Source organism: Vicia villosa, linkage group LG3, assembly GCF_029867415.1.
Source record: "Vicia villosa cultivar HV-30 ecotype Madison, WI linkage group LG3, Vvil1.0, whole genome shotgun sequence".
Taxonomy (NCBI): Eukaryota; Viridiplantae; Streptophyta; class Magnoliopsida; order Fabales; family Fabaceae; genus Vicia; species Vicia villosa.
Genome location: NC_081182.1, coordinates 25110497 through 25128645, shown reverse-complemented (window position 1 = coordinate 25128645; position 18149 = coordinate 25110497). Strand labels below are relative to the sequence as shown.

Genomic DNA, 18149 nt, shown 5'->3' with positions numbered 1-18149 from the left:
ATATTTGGCTCTCATGCTATCACTATCTACCTTTTATCTACTATACTATGAATGCTACCATTTTATCTATGTTTCTCTCGTTACTCTTCTCTTCTGTTTTTCTTGTATCTCTTTTGATGTTGTCAAAGGGGGAGATATATGCTGAGTGTACGGGGGAGCTCAGCTGAGTAAATAGATGCTGAGTGTACGGGGGAGCTTTTACCACTTACTACCAAAGCTTCTACTATCGGTTTGCCATCATCAAAAAGGGGGAGTATGTGAATACAAGATCACACTCACAAAGATGTTTTTGATTCATGGCAAACTCAACAAGCATTCAAGCAACAAGGTACAAGCAGAAGAACTCAAAGAAAAGCAAGCCTTGATCTCTCATAACAGAGCAGGTCGACCTACTATGCACACAGGTCGACTCAACACAAACAAAATAAGAGGAACTCAGAAAATCAGCAGTTAGGTCGACCTACTCCCAACACAGGTCGACCTAAAATGAAGAAATTTACATATCATTCTGCTAGGTCGACCTACACAACAACTAGGTCGACCTAATCTGAGAAAATTTCCCCAAAATGCATCAGAAGTGGATTCTGGTCGACCTACCTCTTTGACAGGTCGACCTAACTGGGAACAAATGTCATCCAAAAGATATGCAGCTCTGTTAGGTCGACCCAGCCCTAAATTAGGTCGACCTATCTGATCAAAACTGACTTCCAAAGGATATGCAGCTCTGTTAGGTCGACCCAGCCCTAAATTAGGTCGACCTATCTGATCAAAACTGTCAAAATTTCTGGTTTTCTCTGCATCAACTGAAAAGCTCTCATATATATTGTCCAAGGCTCAATTATTGAAAGTAACACCAACGACTGAAAGATACACAAAGGCTTCTCATCTTCGTTCTTCGTCATCTCCAACACAATTACACATAATCATTCTTGCGTTGAGGGTTAGTGATCGAGTTCGATAACGTCCATGGAACGGAATTGAAGATTCCTAGTGGGTGAAGATTTGTGGGGTTTTTGGTGAATAAAATCTGCGGGTTTTGTCCTCCAAGATAGGTGTTTCTTGGGGTTTTTTATCAAGAGGTTTCATCGAGGATCCATCTGAGTGTGAAGATTGAAGAACAAGGGTTCAAGGCAATTCAAGACACTGCAGAAAAGGGATTAAATGAAGCTCTTGGATAACCTTGATCTGACTCAAGATTAAGGGGGAAGAAGGTTCAAAGGATCGACATAATTGGTTTATGGTTTATCGCTTTGTTATCTTCTTTGTATAAACTGCTTTCAACATTAATGAAAGATTTCCCAATTTCAGTTTGGAATTGGGGGCAGACGTAGTCGTAGCGAGGACGATCGACGAACTGCCTAAACAAATATCGTGTTCTTGTCGCTTTTACCTTTTAAATTTACGTTCTGTTCATATTTGGTTATAATAGCAAATTGATCAACGATTCGAGTGTTAAGATTGTGAATTAAGAACTTATATAAACATCACAATCCATCACACATTGAATCACCATCAATTTGATCATTATCACCAAGTGTTTGTGTTTTTGCTTATTTCACTATTGCTGCATTGCAAACGTCGTTCATCATATAAGAAGTTAATTGATTTTCAATAGAGCGACGTATTGATTCTATAGTGTATTCTCTTATCGTTTATCTCAAGCTGGTTAGTGGTTTTAACACATATACAATCGTTTCAATAGTGGTTCGGAATAGACGCGAGTCGATTCAGAATCACTTCCGCTTAAAGTTCAATTAATTCCGCAAAACTGTGTAAGATCTATTCACCCCCCTCTAGATCCTAAGGCCAGCGTCTAACATAATTTTCTTTACTAAAAATATCCGGCCTATTACGATTCGATATGTGGCATAAGAAAGCAAAAGTAAAAGAGTTAACACAACAGCTAGCACGTGAGTTAAATATTTGGGCCACAGTCTGGGCAATGGCCCACCCTAGCCAGGCCCTAGCTTCGCCAATGCACTAGTCCCCTCACCAAGACTCATGACCTGCCTCTTTCACGATCAACAATAACGCAAGATGCATGAATGAATGCATCATCACAATAACTCAACAACATATAACGGTATCACATTACACCATATTAATTTCAACACAACAATAGGGTAGTTTTCACACCGAAATCACAGAAAGTGTGATTTTGCAAACCACTCAGTATGCTTCGACGCAAAAGGGACGAAATACAAAATTTATGCTTTTTCATCGTTGGAGGCCTTCCAGACATCCGATTTTGATTCTGTAAAAACCCCTAATCACAATATTTGTCGTACTATAATTATCTAATGATTAAAACAACAATTTAATACATATAATTCTTAATTCTCTTGATATCATATTAACCCCAAAGCTTCAGCAACAATGGTGGAAAATAATACAATTTCAAAACAATAAAATCACTTATTTTAAAACCTCACCCAAACACTTCCTAACATGTCAAAACAACTTATTTCAAAAATCTAATATTATGGGTCAATTACCTACTACTATTACTTCTCAAAACTCCCAATTAACTCATGATTTCACCAATTAACACAACATCAACAAGAATAATGCATATAATCATATTCATCATCTCCAATTTACCATTAACACAACATATCCACAAGAACAACATCAACACAACTTCACATATTAAATTTATGGAAGCATCATCAAGAAGACATAATCCACCATCAATAATAATAATCATCATCATCATCATCATCATCAATTTTCATAAATCGCATACAAAACTATTAAAACACAACAATGGAGAAACATAAATCTTATTGAAGGTTAAGGGAAATCTCTCTACCCTTTCGTGGTTAAAGCACTCTTAGATGAAGAATTCCCCCTTACCTGAATTTCCAACAAAAATTGATAGATTCCTTGATATGTACAAAGACATTGTGGAACATGTATTTCATAAATTAATCTATCATATGACTACTATATATTTTTTTAACAGAACATTTGTATGACTAGTACTACTACATACATCGTGTGTATTTTGATTAATTTAAGGATGCATTTTGGAACCTATTAAAGGTATCACAGGATTCACTTCGGAAATGGCGGGGAACACCAATAGCTTCCTCTCAATTTTAAATTCCAACCTTTCCATTAAAATCCATTTTCTCTCTCCATAATTGCATGATTAGTTGAAACTGTTTCTCTTTTTAGGAAAGAGAGAGAAAGAGCAACAAACATCATCAGGTATATTATATATATGATTAGGCTTGTTTGTATTTTTATTGTTTAATCAACACCTGAAGTGTTTCATTTCATTCAGACAATACAAAACTTGAGCCAAATAGTATTTCTCAATCAATTTTTAACTGCTTAATGCATTTGACTCCACAGTTGAAGAGATTCCTCAAAATATAAGGTTAGTTAAGCTTGGTTATGAGATTTTCAGTTCATTCTTATTCTTATAGATTCATACAGTTTGGTCTCAATTTTCCCGTTTTTGATTCTACGAAACACTGACACAACAGACACCGGTACTAACACGTTGATATCAATAATAATTTGAAAAAATTCACAAGTGCCGGATCAGACACTGACACGTGTCAACTCCAGACACACATTTGTTATTTGTTCAAAGGTGTCAGTGAGATTTTTATACTTCTCCATTAAGATGTTTTGCCTTTGTTTGAATGATGAAATTGAAAATCACCACCTTGGAAGTAAACCCTTAAAGTCTTTCAATTTCCAAGAGTATTGATAATTTGGGGGGACTAAAAATTGATAAGACCCTACAGTTTTAGGGACCAGTTTGACTATTTACTCCACTTTGAAAACTTGCCATTGAATTTAATTCATCTATTTGACTTTTTTTCACAGACCTGTTGGATTTTGGAGTAGCACTTCTTAGGGTGCCAATGCAATGCCATTAAAATGAATTGAAATCACGAGTTGTGTATTATAGAAAAGAACATATTATGGAGAAAGAGTGTGTTGATGATATCATGGAAATTGAGGTCCTCCCTTCAATGTGGCCAGAAGATATTGCAACTGATGTTGGAAAACAGTTCAATATCGAAAAGCCGGGAAATGACCAAGGTATGTTAGAGGAGATTACAATCACAGAAGAACCGACTATAGCCGATTTCAAGCGTCTCATCGAGCTAACAAATTTCACAGAAAAAGGTTCTTCACAATTGGCAAGCCTTATGAAACACTGGGAGTATAAACAAGCTAATGTCGCGCGTCTTTTAAGAGAAGAACTTGACAACCTTAGCAAACAAAGAAAGGATGTTGAGTTAAGGAAGTTGGAGATACTGGAAGAGCATAGGTTCGAGGAGGAAAGATATGGAGGCGATAAACGGCCAGTTTCTATATTGGATGATATTTATGATATATGGCAACAAGATCAAGATGTACCTTGTAGAAAAAGCGATGTTGTGGTTCAAAACAAGAGAATTGAAATTGATGCTGAGTATGATACTGTTGTGTACTGGAAACAACGAGCCGCGCACCTGGAAAAGCTTCTGGAGGCAAGTATGATGAGAGAAGAGTGCCTTGAACAAAAGTTGCAAGAAAGTATTAAGAACTTCGAGAGACAATCCTCACCTGTTGAAGAACTCTCTCAGATTTTGAAGAGAGCAGATAATTTCTTGCATTTTATACTCCAAAATGCTCCGGTTGTTATTGGCCATCAGGACAAAGAGTTGCGATATCGCTTTATCTATAATCACTTTCCGAGTTTACAAGAGGAGGTAATGGTTTTTGCTGTTGAAGCTTAATGATACATCAAATATTTTTCATTTGAATTTCAATTCATTTTCGATCATTTTTTTCAGGACATTATAGGAAAAACGGATGTTGAAATATTCACCGGATCGGGTGTTAGGGAGTCTCAAGATTTTAAGATGGAAGTTTTAGAAAAAGGATTGCCTGCGAAAAGGGAAATCACTTTCGAGACAGAACTATTTGGTTCGAAGACATTCTTGATTTACGTAGAACCTGTCTTCAGCAAGACAGGAGAAACAATTGGAATCAATTATATGGGAATGGATGTAACAGATCAGGTAAATATTATTGTTGATTTGTTGTGAATTTTTTGGTTTTGAATTTTACTTGCATGGATATTTATGTTTCTTGGAAAATGAAGGTGAGAAAAAGAGAAAGGATGGCGAAGATTCGCGAAGAGATAGCTGTTCAAAAAGCAAAGGAAACAGAACTGAATAAAACCATTCACATTACAGGTTGATTCATTCATCCATTAACAACTACTTCTATCAAATTTTAATTTGTTTTCGCCGCACGAAAGCTGATTATGTTTTCATCTCCTTTGAAAATAGAGGAAACTATGAGAGCAAAACAAGTGCTGGCAACAATGTCGCATGAGATAAGATCTCCACTGTCTGGTGTTGTTAGCATGGCAGAAATTCTTTCCACGACGAAACTTGATAGGGAACAACGACAGCTCTTGGATTTCATGTTATCCTCTGGAGACTTGGTTCTTCAACTTATAAATGACATACTCGATCTTTCCAAGGTTGAGTCAGGTTGGAAATTTATCCTTGTTTTCAGATTAATTATGATAGTGTCAACGTGAAAAAAGTTACACCGTCATAAAATCACAAACGATAATGTGACTTTAGAAGTAGTAATGATTAAAGTCAAACTTGATTCTATATAGGAGTGATGAAGTTGGAGGCTACAAAATTTCGACCACGAGAAGTAGTAAAGCACGTGCTTCAGACAGCTGCAGCATCATTGCAGAAAATATTAACCTTAGAAGGACATGTAGCAGATGATGTACCTATCGAGGTGAGGAGATATTTAAGAGCTGCATAATTCTAGCTGTTACTATGCGTGCTAGCTGGTCATGACATCAAAACATTAAGCATCATTTCAACTGATTCGTGTTGATTAATTTTCATGCATAATTGCAGGTTACTGGTGATGTTTTAAGGATTCGACAAATCCTCACAAATTTAATCAGGTACTAAATTTTTTGCAATTAGTAGTCTCAAACTTTGCAACATTGTTGCAGTTATGATTGATTGATAATATTTTGCAGCAATGCCATCAAGTTTACACATGAAGGCAAAGTTGGGATAAACCTTTATGTTATGCAAGAGCCAACTTTTTCAAAAGCTGAAAGCATACAAAAGATTACATCAAGCCAATCAACCATTTCTGTGAATGTAATGAAAGAAGAAAAATATCTCTCAACACCTCAAAACGAATGCTCGATGAATGGAGACACGGAGGATCAACATCACTCAGATGAAACAACTGTGTGGATAGGTTGTGATGTATATGATACAGGCATCGGAATACCAGGTATCGAATATCACTACTTTGTTTATATCGAGCTTACTGTTTATTCTTCTGTTTGTATAGAAAAAAGTAATCATCAGATGAATGATTTTTCCATGTTACATGGTAACAGAAAATGCAAAACATAGTTTATTTAAAAGGTACATGCAAGTCAGTGTCGACCACGCTCGAAAGTACGGCGGCACAGGACTAGGACTAGCAATATGCAAACAATTGGTAAGCCTCTTGTGTATTTGGTGAGTGTCACATTTCATTTGTTTTCTTCACTTTATAAATTGTCACCATTTTCCGTGCACTTGGCATAGGTTGAATTAATGGGGGGTAGTCTGACAGTGTCTAGCAAAGAACAGCATGGTTCTACCTTCACATTCATACTTCCATACAAGGTCTCAATAGCTTGTGATAGTTCTGATTACTCCGATGAGCTCTCAGACATGGAGCATAACGATGGAGCTTCTGATGATACAACGACAGAAGGTTTCTTCCAGTTCCACACAAACAGAACTCACAAGTTACTGCCTCACAAATTCAGTGGATTTTCTGAGAGTTCGTTATCATTTCCCGCTACTACTAATGACATCATATCAAAAGGGACGTGTTCTTTCGATGATTCATCTTCGATTGTTGATGCTTCAGATATGTCTGAATCAGCTAGTTCATCTAGTAACAAACATCATCTATATAATGCTCATACATGGTTTCAACATGGTAATGCAGATTCTTTTCAGCATATGGTGGTAAACACGACTACTCAATGTGTTAGTAGAAGTGGTAAATCAGAAGTAACCAAATCCATATATAAGCCTAAGATCCTTCTTGTGGAAGATAACAAGATCATTATCACGGTGACACAAATCATGATGAAGCAGTTGGGTCATAACATTGATGTTGTCACTAATGGAGCCGAAGCCGTGCGAGCAGTTCAACGCTGTACCTATGACCTGGTTCTGATGGTAAGCATTGTTGCTTATTGATTTATATTACAATCGTGATTTCTTCAACTCATTTGACAGTCACACTTTACAGGACGTGTGCATGCCGGTTATGGATGGTCTTCAAGCAACAAAACTGATTCGGTCTTTTGAGGAAACAGGCAATTGGGATGCTGCGAAAAATGCTGGAATCGAGCAAAATCTACCAGGTCTAGATTATGAATGTTCCGCTTCATCCACAAAGCGAATTCCCATTGTTGCGGTGAGCTCTAGAAGACTAGAACCAATAACAAATTAACAAGAAAATAACTGACATCTTTAAGTTGTTTATTGAATTATCACAAAAGAAACCATTCTTACTATGAATGCTTTTGGAAAGTTAATAATTACTGCCTTGTATGAATGCAGATGACAGCAAATGCTTTGTCAGAGAGTGCAGAAGAGTGTTTTGCTAATGGTATGGACTCATTTGTATCAAAACCTGTGAGTTTACAAAAATTGAAAGAGTGTATTGAACAATATACTTAAGGTGATAATACTTTGTAATTTCTTCTTTTGTATAAAAGAATATGAGTTAAGAAAATTTTGTAATGTATGTATATCATATTTTCATCCTTTGCAAGTGCTTACCTGTTATATGTATCGATATTGGTGAGGTATCACAACTGTCTGATAAAAGTAACCTTGAATCAATATAATTATTAGGATCTTGATGTTACAGTTGTAGATTATAGCATAGTGAATATGAGTTAATTTCACAGTTGTTCACAGAAACACTTTTTGGATTAGTAATTTGCACATCCTCCATTTCTGTATTTTGACTTAAATCTTCATTAGTGGAAACATTTTATTCAGTTTTACCAGTTGGATTAGGTGGACAGTGTGTACCTGGAGAGGCCTCATCTGCTCATAAGTCATCATCATGAAGATTAATGTTTTCATTTTTATTTCCACTTTTCTTGAATGTGTGACAATCCAAGTCTCTTTAAACAAATATCCTTACCGAGACGTGAGATATTGGAGTACTTGAATTATTGTTTAACCAAATAGTTTTGTTCTGATTCAGAAAACTTACCACAAATATTAGGAGTGCTAAGATAGGTAAACAATCCCTTCAATGAGAAACAGGCCCCAAACTGTTATTAGAGGAAACGACCAGGAGAATGAGGTTTTGTGAACAAATCAGTGGGTTGATCCAGAGTGCAAATGAAGATAAGATGAACTTCATCATAGAGAAGACACTGACGAATGAAGTGACAATCAATTTCAATAAGTTTTGTTCGCTTATGAAAAACATCATTGTGAGAAATTTGAATGGCATTACGATTGTCACAATAAAAATATGTAGGTGAAGGTTGGGGTGTCTCTAAATCAGCAATAAGTCAACAAAGCCATAATATCTCAGAGGTCGTATTAGCAAGAGCACGATATTCAACTTCAGTGCTAGAGCATTCTGTCAAAGTTTGTTTCTTGCTACGCCAAGAAATAAGAGCATCTCCAAGAAAAATACAAAAACATGTGGTGGGTCGATGATCATTAAGATCATCGACCCAGTCAACATCATATTATGATTTAAGAATCAATGAGGATGCAACTGAGTAGTGTAGACCATAAAACAGTGCCATTAATATACCGAATAATCTGAAGGACAACATCATAATGAATGACAACATATAGAGAAGTCGTGAATTGACTAACCAAATGAACATCATATGATATATCTTGCTTAGTCAATGTGAGTTAAATCAAACTACCTACAGGTTGTCGATAAAGGGAGGCATCATCGAGCAAAGTATCAACTCGAGGAGTAAATTGAACATTGGGTTCTAGAGAAGTATTTTCAATTTTACAATCAGTGAGGTCTGCTTAAGAAATAAGATCAGAAGAATACTTACCTTGTGAGATAAATAAGCCATCAATAGAAGATAAGACATCAAGTCCCAGAAAGTAACTTAATGGTTCAAGATCCTTCATCTCAAAATGCTCACACAAGAATTTCTTGAGCTCTTCAACTCCAACAGAGTCATTTCCAGTGATAATCATGTCATCAACATAAAGCAACAAGACAACTATATCATTGTTTGTTTTTCAATTAAAAAGAGAAGAGTCATGAGAACTAGAAGAGAAATCCAACTAAGTAATAATATTGTGAAATTTAGCAAACCAAACTCTAGGTGCTTGCTCAAGATCATAGAGAGATTTACGAAGATGACACACTTCATTTTTCTGGCAGGTATATCCTAGAGGAGGATGCTTATAACCCCCTTCCTCTAACTCACCAGTGAGAAAGACATTTTTTACTTTCATTTGTGTAAGTACCCATTTTTGAATGGCTGCAATGGCAGGAAGAGTTCGAATAGAGGTGATGCGTGCAACATGAGCAAAATTTTCTTCATAACCAATACCATACACTTGAGTGAACCCTTTTGCCACTAGAGAAGCTTTGTATCGCTCAATAGATCCATCTGAAAGAGTCTTTATTGTATATACTCATTTGCGTCCTACAAGAGGCTTATCAGAAGGAGGTTCAACAAGGTCCGATGTGTGGCTTCTCTCTAATGCATGTAACTCCTCCTTTATAGCTTGCTGAAAATGTGGATCTGTAGAGGCTTCCTTATATGATTGTGGACTACTAGGTAAAAGGGATACCACGAAGGTTGGAAAAGGAATACCACAACGTCTGACCAACCGTTGTGAGGTAAGGGGTAGTTGTATGTATGATGCTTTACACCACGGTCGCGCGACCGTGATTTTAAGTCAAGTAGCACGCTACCTATCACAACGGTTACTTCAAACAACCGTTGTGATATGCTTTAAAGAAAAATATTTAACAACGGCTATTCTAAACAACCGTTGTGATATATACACTAAGTTTATTATAAATTGTGTGAAATGCTTATTTTGCTAATGCTCACTAAACATATAACCTTTCAGTCTAATCTAGAATATTATAATATGATAAATTAAGTTATATTAGAAGGACAAGTTACACGTTCAATGCTAAATAAGAAATTTTCAGCTCCTTATCCGCATTTTTCCCTTTAACTGTTAGAACTTGTTTTAATTCTCCTAGTTCTTCAACCCCCTTCCTTTACCTTTAGTTCATTTTGCAACATATTATTTAATTTGCAAACTAAATTATAGGTGAAGGAAGTGGAGATTGAAAAAATAGAAGCATTAAACAAAGTTCTCACTATTAAAGAGCAAAATGTAGATAACGTGCTTAAGAATTCTTGTCTAGAATTGAACATGTAACTTGTTTTCAAATGTAACTTTATCTATTATATTATAATTTTTGAATGCAATCTGAAAAGTTATATATTCGGTAAGGTGTTGGAAAAACACTCAAACCACATAAGATATAATAAACAAATCTTAAACAAACATTAAAAACAACATTCATAAAAAAACATACAACTTTTATGTAACAACATCAACTCATAAAATGTGTCAAAAACGTACTTGTCTCATAATGGCATCCGAAATGAAAGGTAATGAGGATGAAGCTGAAGTGAGAGCAGCAAAAATTTGTTAATATATAAGTTTGCAGCGCTCACACAAGTTTGCAATGCTCACTTTACCTTCATCCTCGTTAATTTTTTTCATTCACCCATTCATACCTACAAGTCTAAACAAGTTGAAAGTTCAAACATAATGTAACAAGCTATTGAAACCTAAATAATAATAGATAAAAAGATTTTGAAACATAAATTAGGGTTAAGACGAACCTATAAAGTAGCCATTTTCTAAGATTTGAAAAAGATGAAATCGCTGCTTAAGTTTGGGCTTCCAATATTAGTGAGGCGAGTGACATAGATGCTAGGATTTTATTTTAAGAGAGATGAGTGAAATAGATGTTAGAATTTTCTTTTGAGAGAGACGAGTAAAATAGTTTTTGCAAAGTGATTTTTAACTCGGGACAAATTAAAAGAGTTTGAACTTTGGTTTTCCTCTTTTTGTTTTTGTTCTCTGTAGATATTAGTATTCTTGAACTATTTGATTTTATGAGTAGAGATAATAGGGCGGAACAATTTTGAGACTCAAACCAATTTAAAATAGTTTTTTTCCATCAAACTCAAAATAAGTTTGAATGCTTATTCATGTGTACAAATTTTGTTGATAGGCAAATTATAAGGTTAATTGGAAACTCTTCATGTAATATATATATATATATATATATATATATATATATATATATATATATATATATATATATATATATATATATATATATATATATATATATATATATATATATATATATATATATATATATATATATATATATATATATATATATATATATATATATATATATATATATATATATATATATATATATATATATATATATATATAATCTATTCTATTTTTCTAAACTCACCTTTCACACTGAAAGAAGTTTGCCTAGACATGATATTATATTATTTGTGGATGTGAGTGTTTGTACTTTTCAAACGACGACTACATAGATGCTTGTGAGTTGAAAAAATTGGGATTGCTTGGTGCAACCGACTCAACCATGAACACATATATGATATATATATATAATCAATAAGGTTTAAGCTTCAATGACTCTTATCTAGCTAGCTAGGTTTCCCCATACTCAAAAAAATTAAGATCGAAATGGTGGTGAAGAAAAATAACCATCCAATTATGATATTCATCATGGTTACATGTTGGTGTCTAAGTCTCTTGTTGGGTGGAATGGCACAAATTAGAAATGAAAGTACTGTTGTGAAAGTTGGAACTGTGCTTGATATTAGTAACGGAACAGTTGGGAAGATAGGATTGAGCTGCATCAACATGGCCCTCTCAGATTTCTATCTCTCTCATTCTCACTACAAAACCAGAATCCAAATCATCGTCAGGGATTCTCATAGGGATGTCGTCAATGCAGCTGCACAAGGTAATTAATTGCTAATTGCAACTCTTCATTCTTCTTCTCTCCAACTACTATTTATGTGTATTTATTTGCCACATCTGCTTTTCACAATTTAGTTTAATCCATTTTTAATAAAAATCTATTTAAAATCAACAAAACTAAATTCAACAAATTTTAATATATTCCGATTTAAATAATCAAACATGAAAACTAGAGTAGAATCTATCTAAACATTATATTATATGTTATAGGATAATAGAGATACTTTTGTATGCAAATTGGTTGTCCTCTCTGAAAATATAAAAAAAAAAATGTAAAAGTGAATGTTTATTTTGTTAACTCTAAATGATAACCATTTGTTTCTTGGGTGTTAAAAAATGTTGGGGTCGTTTTTGGAGCTGACTGAGGGCCTTTCGTATCGTAAAGTGGACTATTGGTTGGCGCTAATACAAGAGGATAGCTTCTTAAAATAATAAATTTACAATTTTTAGGGCAAGAATGATTCTTTTGAACTCGGTTCTGAACTCTATTCAGGTCATTATTTTCTTCATGAAGATTCTAGTGTCGATATGGAAGGGGATATTAGGGTTTTATAGACAATTTCATTAGGGTGGTTCCAAAGAGGGGGTCAAGGTTGTTTAGGTTAAGTGAGTTGAAGTGTGCAAGGCCAAGAAGTTAGAGGGCGGGGTGGGGGTTGGAGATACGTGTTAAAAATATAAAGCAAGTTAACTTGGCGCTTCTTGGTAAGTACAAGTCGTTTGATTGATTTGTTTCCTTCGTATGTAAGGTGATCGATAATAGGATGAACATTTGGTTTTTCCATATATATATATATATATATATATATATATATATATATATATATATATATATATATATATATATATATATATATATATATATATATATATATATATATATATATATATATATATATATATATATATATATATATATATATATATATATATATATATATATATATATATATATATAATTAATGTAACAACAAATTTAGTATTTTTTATTTTTATTAAATTAAAATAATTATAATATAGATAAAAATTTAGTATAGAAAAGAAAGGAAAATAAAATGAGGTGGTTTATGCATGTGATGAAGGAGTCGCTGTTCTTTGCATTAATGCAATGCAGTCATGCATTAACACATCAAATGAATTCCTCTCTACAAGTACTGTAATTAATAACCTATAGTACAGAGACGTGAGTGAGTGAGTGAATACTCCAAAACTTTTTTGTAATTAACTTACGCCACTTATTGTCTTCCTATTACCCTATTTTCTTTCCTCTCTCTCAGTTTTGTTCACATTAAAAGGCTGGCCACAGCTACAACTAAAACTACAACTATACACTTTGACTTGACTTATGGCTGTTAGCCTCTTAGATCAGATCTTTTCATGTCAAAAACAATTTCTTTTCATGTCTTATTGGTTGTCCAATTCCTTACACTACATCTCATTTCTCAACCACAAAATAAGATTTATTATTTGAATGTAATATTTGACTTTTTAGTATTAGTTGACTGTCCTTATTCTCTTTGACTTTAGTAGCAGTATAGTGTTTTAAATTGGTTTGACCAAGTTACATAATCCAGTCAAATTACCTTTAATTGATCAACAAAAATTGAGTTAAACGGAGTTGACTTGATTAGTTAAATTTTAAAGAAATTTTTAATATAAATCAACATATTTTTAAAGACTTCACAAAATTTTAATATAAAGTTAAACTCATAAAAATTTTCTTACAAAATTATATCTTATGTTTTTTAAAACTCTCGCACAATGTTTTAAAAATTGGACTGATCATCAAACCGTTGGGTCACTGGTTCATTTGTTGAACCACAAGATCACTGATCAAACTGCATGATTAAGTCGGATTAAACTGGATAACTCGGTTGAATAAACCAGTGTCTATTACAATATTCTATATATTTATTAAATCGGTTGAACCGGATGACTTAGTCTCTAAAACATATCACAACACCCACAAAATTTTAAAATTTTAAAATATCATAATTTCACATGTTTATTCTTTACATTCAAATTTTAAATATAATCATCACTCACAATAAAATAATATAAAATATAAATTTAAATAAATTTTAAATCAGGTATAATTGCAAAATGGGAAAAAATGTTCTAAATATAAGGTTTGAATAAAGTGTAATTATATTTTAAATATATATTTTTTTTAAATCATGAAAACGGCGTCGTTTTGTGCGAAAAAAAGAGCATACATTTGAACCACCGATTTTCTAAAACTTTCGATTCATCGGTTTTCCCAATTTTGGCCGGTTCTCACCAGTTCAATAGCATAACTGATCCAACAATCAAACCAGATTGATGACCCCTCCAGTTCTCGGTCTGACCGGCCAGTTCGGTCCGGGCTCTCACAAAATTTATTTATTTTAAATAGTATTCATATATTTTTTTATCGCTATAAACTTGGAAGTCGGAATAAATTAATATAATCTTAAATTAAATGTTTTTACTATATACAATAAATTTATAAAAAATCATAAAATTTTATAGTTGTGTAATATTTGTGATAAACAGCTTTGGATCTTATAAAAAATGAGAAAGTAGAAGCAATCATGGGACCAACAACAACAATGGAAGCAAATTTTGTGATTCAACTAGGAGACAAAGCTCACGTGCCCATTGTAACATTTTCTGCAACAAGCCCTTCCCTTGCATCACTTCAAAGTCCATATTTTTTCCAAGTATCACAAACTGATTCAGCTCAACTACAAGCCATCACCACACTCATTCAAGCTTTTGGTTGGAAACAAGTGGTCCCTATTTATGTTGACAACAGTTTTGGTGAAGGACTCATTCCATACTTAACCAATGTTCTTCAACAACAGAATATTCAAGTTCCTTATCTTAGTGCAATTTCTCTAACAGCCACAGATGATGCCATTACTCAAGAGCTTTACAAGATAATGACTACTATACAAACTAGAGTATTTGTTGTGCACATGTCAACAACTGTTGGCTCTAAGCTTTTTACCATAGCGAAAAAAATTGGGATGATGAGTCAAAGCTATGTTTGGATAGTAACTGATAGTATGGCTAATTTATTCAATTCGTTGAGTTTAGATGTTTGGGAATCGATGGAAGGAGTAATCGGTGTTAAAACTTATATTCCAAGAACGAAAAAGCTAGATGATTTTAGAGTTAGATGGAAGAGAAAATTCATGAGTGATAATCCATCTCTTGTTGACACAAATTTGAACGTTTTTGGAATATGGGCTTATGATGCAACAATTGCACTAGCAATGGCTGTTGAGAAAGTTGGAAATGGAACCGCAAAATTTGGTTACAATGAGAGCAACACATCAAGCAATTATTATATACCTGAATTTGAAAGGTTTGGTATAGCAGAAAATGGCGAGAAATTGCGTGAAGCTTTGTTGAACACTAGATTCAGTGGTCTTAGTGGCGATTTCAATGTTTCTGATGGGAAGTTACAAGCATCAACTTATGAGATAGTTAATGTGATTGGTAATAGTGAAAAGAGGGTTGGATTTTGGACACCAGATAAGGGTTTGGCTAGAAATTTGGAAACAAAAGATAAGAACAATATTACATATTCTAGTTCTAGAAATGATCTTGGAACTATCATATGGCCAGGGGATATGTACTCTATTCCAAAGGGATGGGAAATTCCAACTATTGTTGGGAAGAAATTGAGGGTAGGAGTTCCAGTAAAAAATGGAAATAACTACACTGAATTTTTGAAAGTAACACATGATAATGACACTAATTCAACACAAGCCACTGGCTTCTGCATTGATGTTTTCAAAGCTGTGGTGGAAGCGTTGCCTTATGGCTTACCGCAATATGAATTTGTTGCATATGCAAAGCCTGATGGGGAGATGGCAGGAACATACGACGAGTTGATCATGGAACTCTATCACGGGGTACTCTCTTTTTCTCACACATTTTTTATCATGAGCATCTGTCAAATCAAAACTCTTACTATAAAATGTTGCTTAAAACTTTTGGCATATCGACATCATGCATTTCTTACTTGAATGAAATGAATAAAAATGTGACTTTGCATTTGACAGAAGTACGATGCAGTAGTGGGGGATATAACGATCACTACGAAGAGATCCAACTATGTTGATTTCACAATGCCATACACGGAATCTGGTGTGACAATGATTGTTTCAATGAAAGACAGCAGGAAGAAAAATGCATGGGCCTTTTTGAAGCCACTGACATGGCAACTTTGGGCAACAACTGCTTGTTCATTTGTGTTCATAGGATTCGTTGTTTGGGTTCTCGAACATAGAATTAACAACGATTTTAGGGGACCGCCCTCTCATCAAATTGGCACAAGCTTATGGTTTTCGTTCTCAACTATGGTTTATGCTCATAGTAAGTCTCATCCACTCATCAAACACACACGCGCACACGCAAACTACAATTCATTATGACCCTTATTGCTAACTATCTCATTTTGATGACAGGAGAGAAAGTGGTGAGCAACTTGGGTAGATTTGTGGTGGTTGTATGGGTTTTTGTGGTTCTAATTCTGGTTCAAAGTTACACTGCAAGTTTGACTTCACTCTTAACAGTTGAACAACTAACTCCAGCTATTACAGATGTTAATCAACTTCTAAAGAATAAGATGAATGTTGGGTATCTCAAAGGTTCTTTTGTTTATGGAATCTTGAAAGGCTTACAATTTCCAGATTCTCATCTCATTCCTTATCAATCAGCTGAAGAATGCAATGAGCTTTTCATAAAAGGAAGCGTAAATGGTGGTATTGATGCTGCTTTTGATGAAGTTCCTTATGTTAAGCACTTTCTTGGAGTTTATAGTTGTTCAAAGTATGTCATGGTTGAACCAAGATTTAAAACCGGCGGTTTCGGCTATGTAAGTTGTTTTAAAACTTCTCTCCCTAATAGTCTTATATATTTAACCGGTACAACCGAAGCTAGTTCAAATGCGATTTATTCATAAATCAGAGTTCTCACTGGTTCGATCACTTGTCTGATTTTGTAGGCGTTCCCTAAAGGTTCACCTCTTGTAGCAGACATTTCAAGAGCAATCCTAAATGTGACACAAGGAGAGAAAATGAAAACAATTGAGAATGCATGGTTCAAAGAGAATAGTTGTCAAGATTCTAATACAGAAATCTCCACTAATAACAGTCTTGGACTTGAAAGCTTTTGGGGTCTATTTCTCATTGCAGGGATTGCTTCCCTATCAGCACTCGTAATATTCTTTGTCACATTTCTATATCAGCACAAACATATTTGGTTAAGCAATGATCAAAGTGCTTCAATATGGCAACGAATTCGAGTCTTGGTAAGGATATTTGATCAAAGAGACTTGAACCGTCACAACACATTCAAGAAAAGTGAAAACAAAAATGAAAGAATTGTTAGTCCTCTTGATGATGATTTAGGTTTAGTTGATGCTTCTCCACGTACACATTGTCCACCTAGTCCATCTAGTCAAACTGAGTCAGTTGTTTCGGTTTACGGCGATTTTAGTGCCGACCATGGTAGTGCTAATCTACTTAGCTGTGCAGCAGATGGTCAAAACACTGAAATGGATGTTGTACAAATTACTAATCCAGAAGTTGAACCTGTGAACAACATGGCAACTTCTATAATTGTAACATCAAGCTCCTAATAATTGTATGGATTCAAGGTTGTTTGACAAAATTACTTTTATGTATCCCAAGAATTTGCTATATCATGCATATATCAATATGCAGCATTACTTGAAGTTTTAATACACTTAAAAATATGAAAACTGTTCATGGAGAGAAAGTGAAAAACAAAATACAATTCTGATATCCATAAATTACCATCAGAACCATGTCATAAGTACAGCGCTGAACAGCACACGCACCGCTTCAGCTCCATTAGTGATAACATCTGTTATGATCTGACTGTTACTTCATGGACTGTATAATCGTAATGTTAGTCTTGTTATCTTCAACAACAAGAATCTTAGGCTTTGATATGGAGATGGTTACTTTTGATTTACTACTGCTA

General features: G+C 34.2%; 2 protein-coding genes across 2 annotated transcripts; both read left to right on the top strand.

Moving 5' to 3' along the window:
- Window positions 1-3265: 3265 nt before the first annotated feature.
- Window positions 3266-7796, top strand: LOC131655194 (histidine kinase 5-like). Its single transcript, XM_058925089.1, has 12 exons — window positions 3266-3385; window positions 3844-4718; window positions 4803-5030; window positions 5114-5207; window positions 5304-5510; window positions 5645-5775; window positions 5901-5950; window positions 6029-6294; window positions 6404-6507; window positions 6597-7244; window positions 7318-7485; window positions 7632-7796. Exons 2-12 carry the CDS (start codon window positions 3942-3944, stop codon window positions 7749-7751), a joined length of 2793 nt encoding a protein of 930 aa, XP_058781072.1. The 5' UTR covers window positions 3266-3385; window positions 3844-3941; the 3' UTR covers window positions 7752-7796.
- A 3873-nt stretch (window positions 7797-11669) lies between these two features.
- Window positions 11670-17854, top strand: LOC131655193 (glutamate receptor 2.7-like). Its single transcript, XM_058925088.1, has 5 exons — window positions 11670-12132; window positions 14682-16051; window positions 16202-16514; window positions 16607-17016; window positions 17146-17854. The coding sequence occupies exons 1-5, from the start codon at window positions 11850-11852 to the stop codon at window positions 17779-17781; spliced, it is 3012 nt and encodes a 1003-aa protein (XP_058781071.1). The 5' UTR covers window positions 11670-11849; the 3' UTR covers window positions 17782-17854.
- Window positions 17855-18149: the final 295 nt, after the last annotated feature.

Excerpts from the sequence above, each read along its gene's own strand:
- LOC131655193 (XM_058925088.1), top strand. The coding sequence starts at position 11,850 with ATGGTGGTGAAGAAAAATAACCATCCAATTATGATATTCATCATGGTT. Across the intron at positions 12,133-14,681 it reads CGTCAATGCAGCTGCACAAG|CTTTGGATCTTATAAAAAAT; the intron begins GTAATTAATTGC and ends TGTGATAAACAG. Across the intron at positions 16,052-16,201 it reads TCATGGAACTCTATCACGGG|AAGTACGATGCAGTAGTGGG; the intron begins GTACTCTCTTTT and ends TGCATTTGACAG.
- LOC131655194 (XM_058925089.1), top strand. The coding sequence starts at position 3,942 with ATGGAGAAAGAGTGTGTTGATGATATCATGGAAATTGAGGTCCTCCCT. Across the intron at positions 5,776-5,900 it reads CAGATGATGTACCTATCGAG|GTTACTGGTGATGTTTTAAG; the intron begins GTGAGGAGATAT and ends GCATAATTGCAG. Across the intron at positions 7,486-7,631 it reads AGCGAATTCCCATTGTTGCG|ATGACAGCAAATGCTTTGTC; the intron begins GTGAGCTCTAGA and ends GTATGAATGCAG.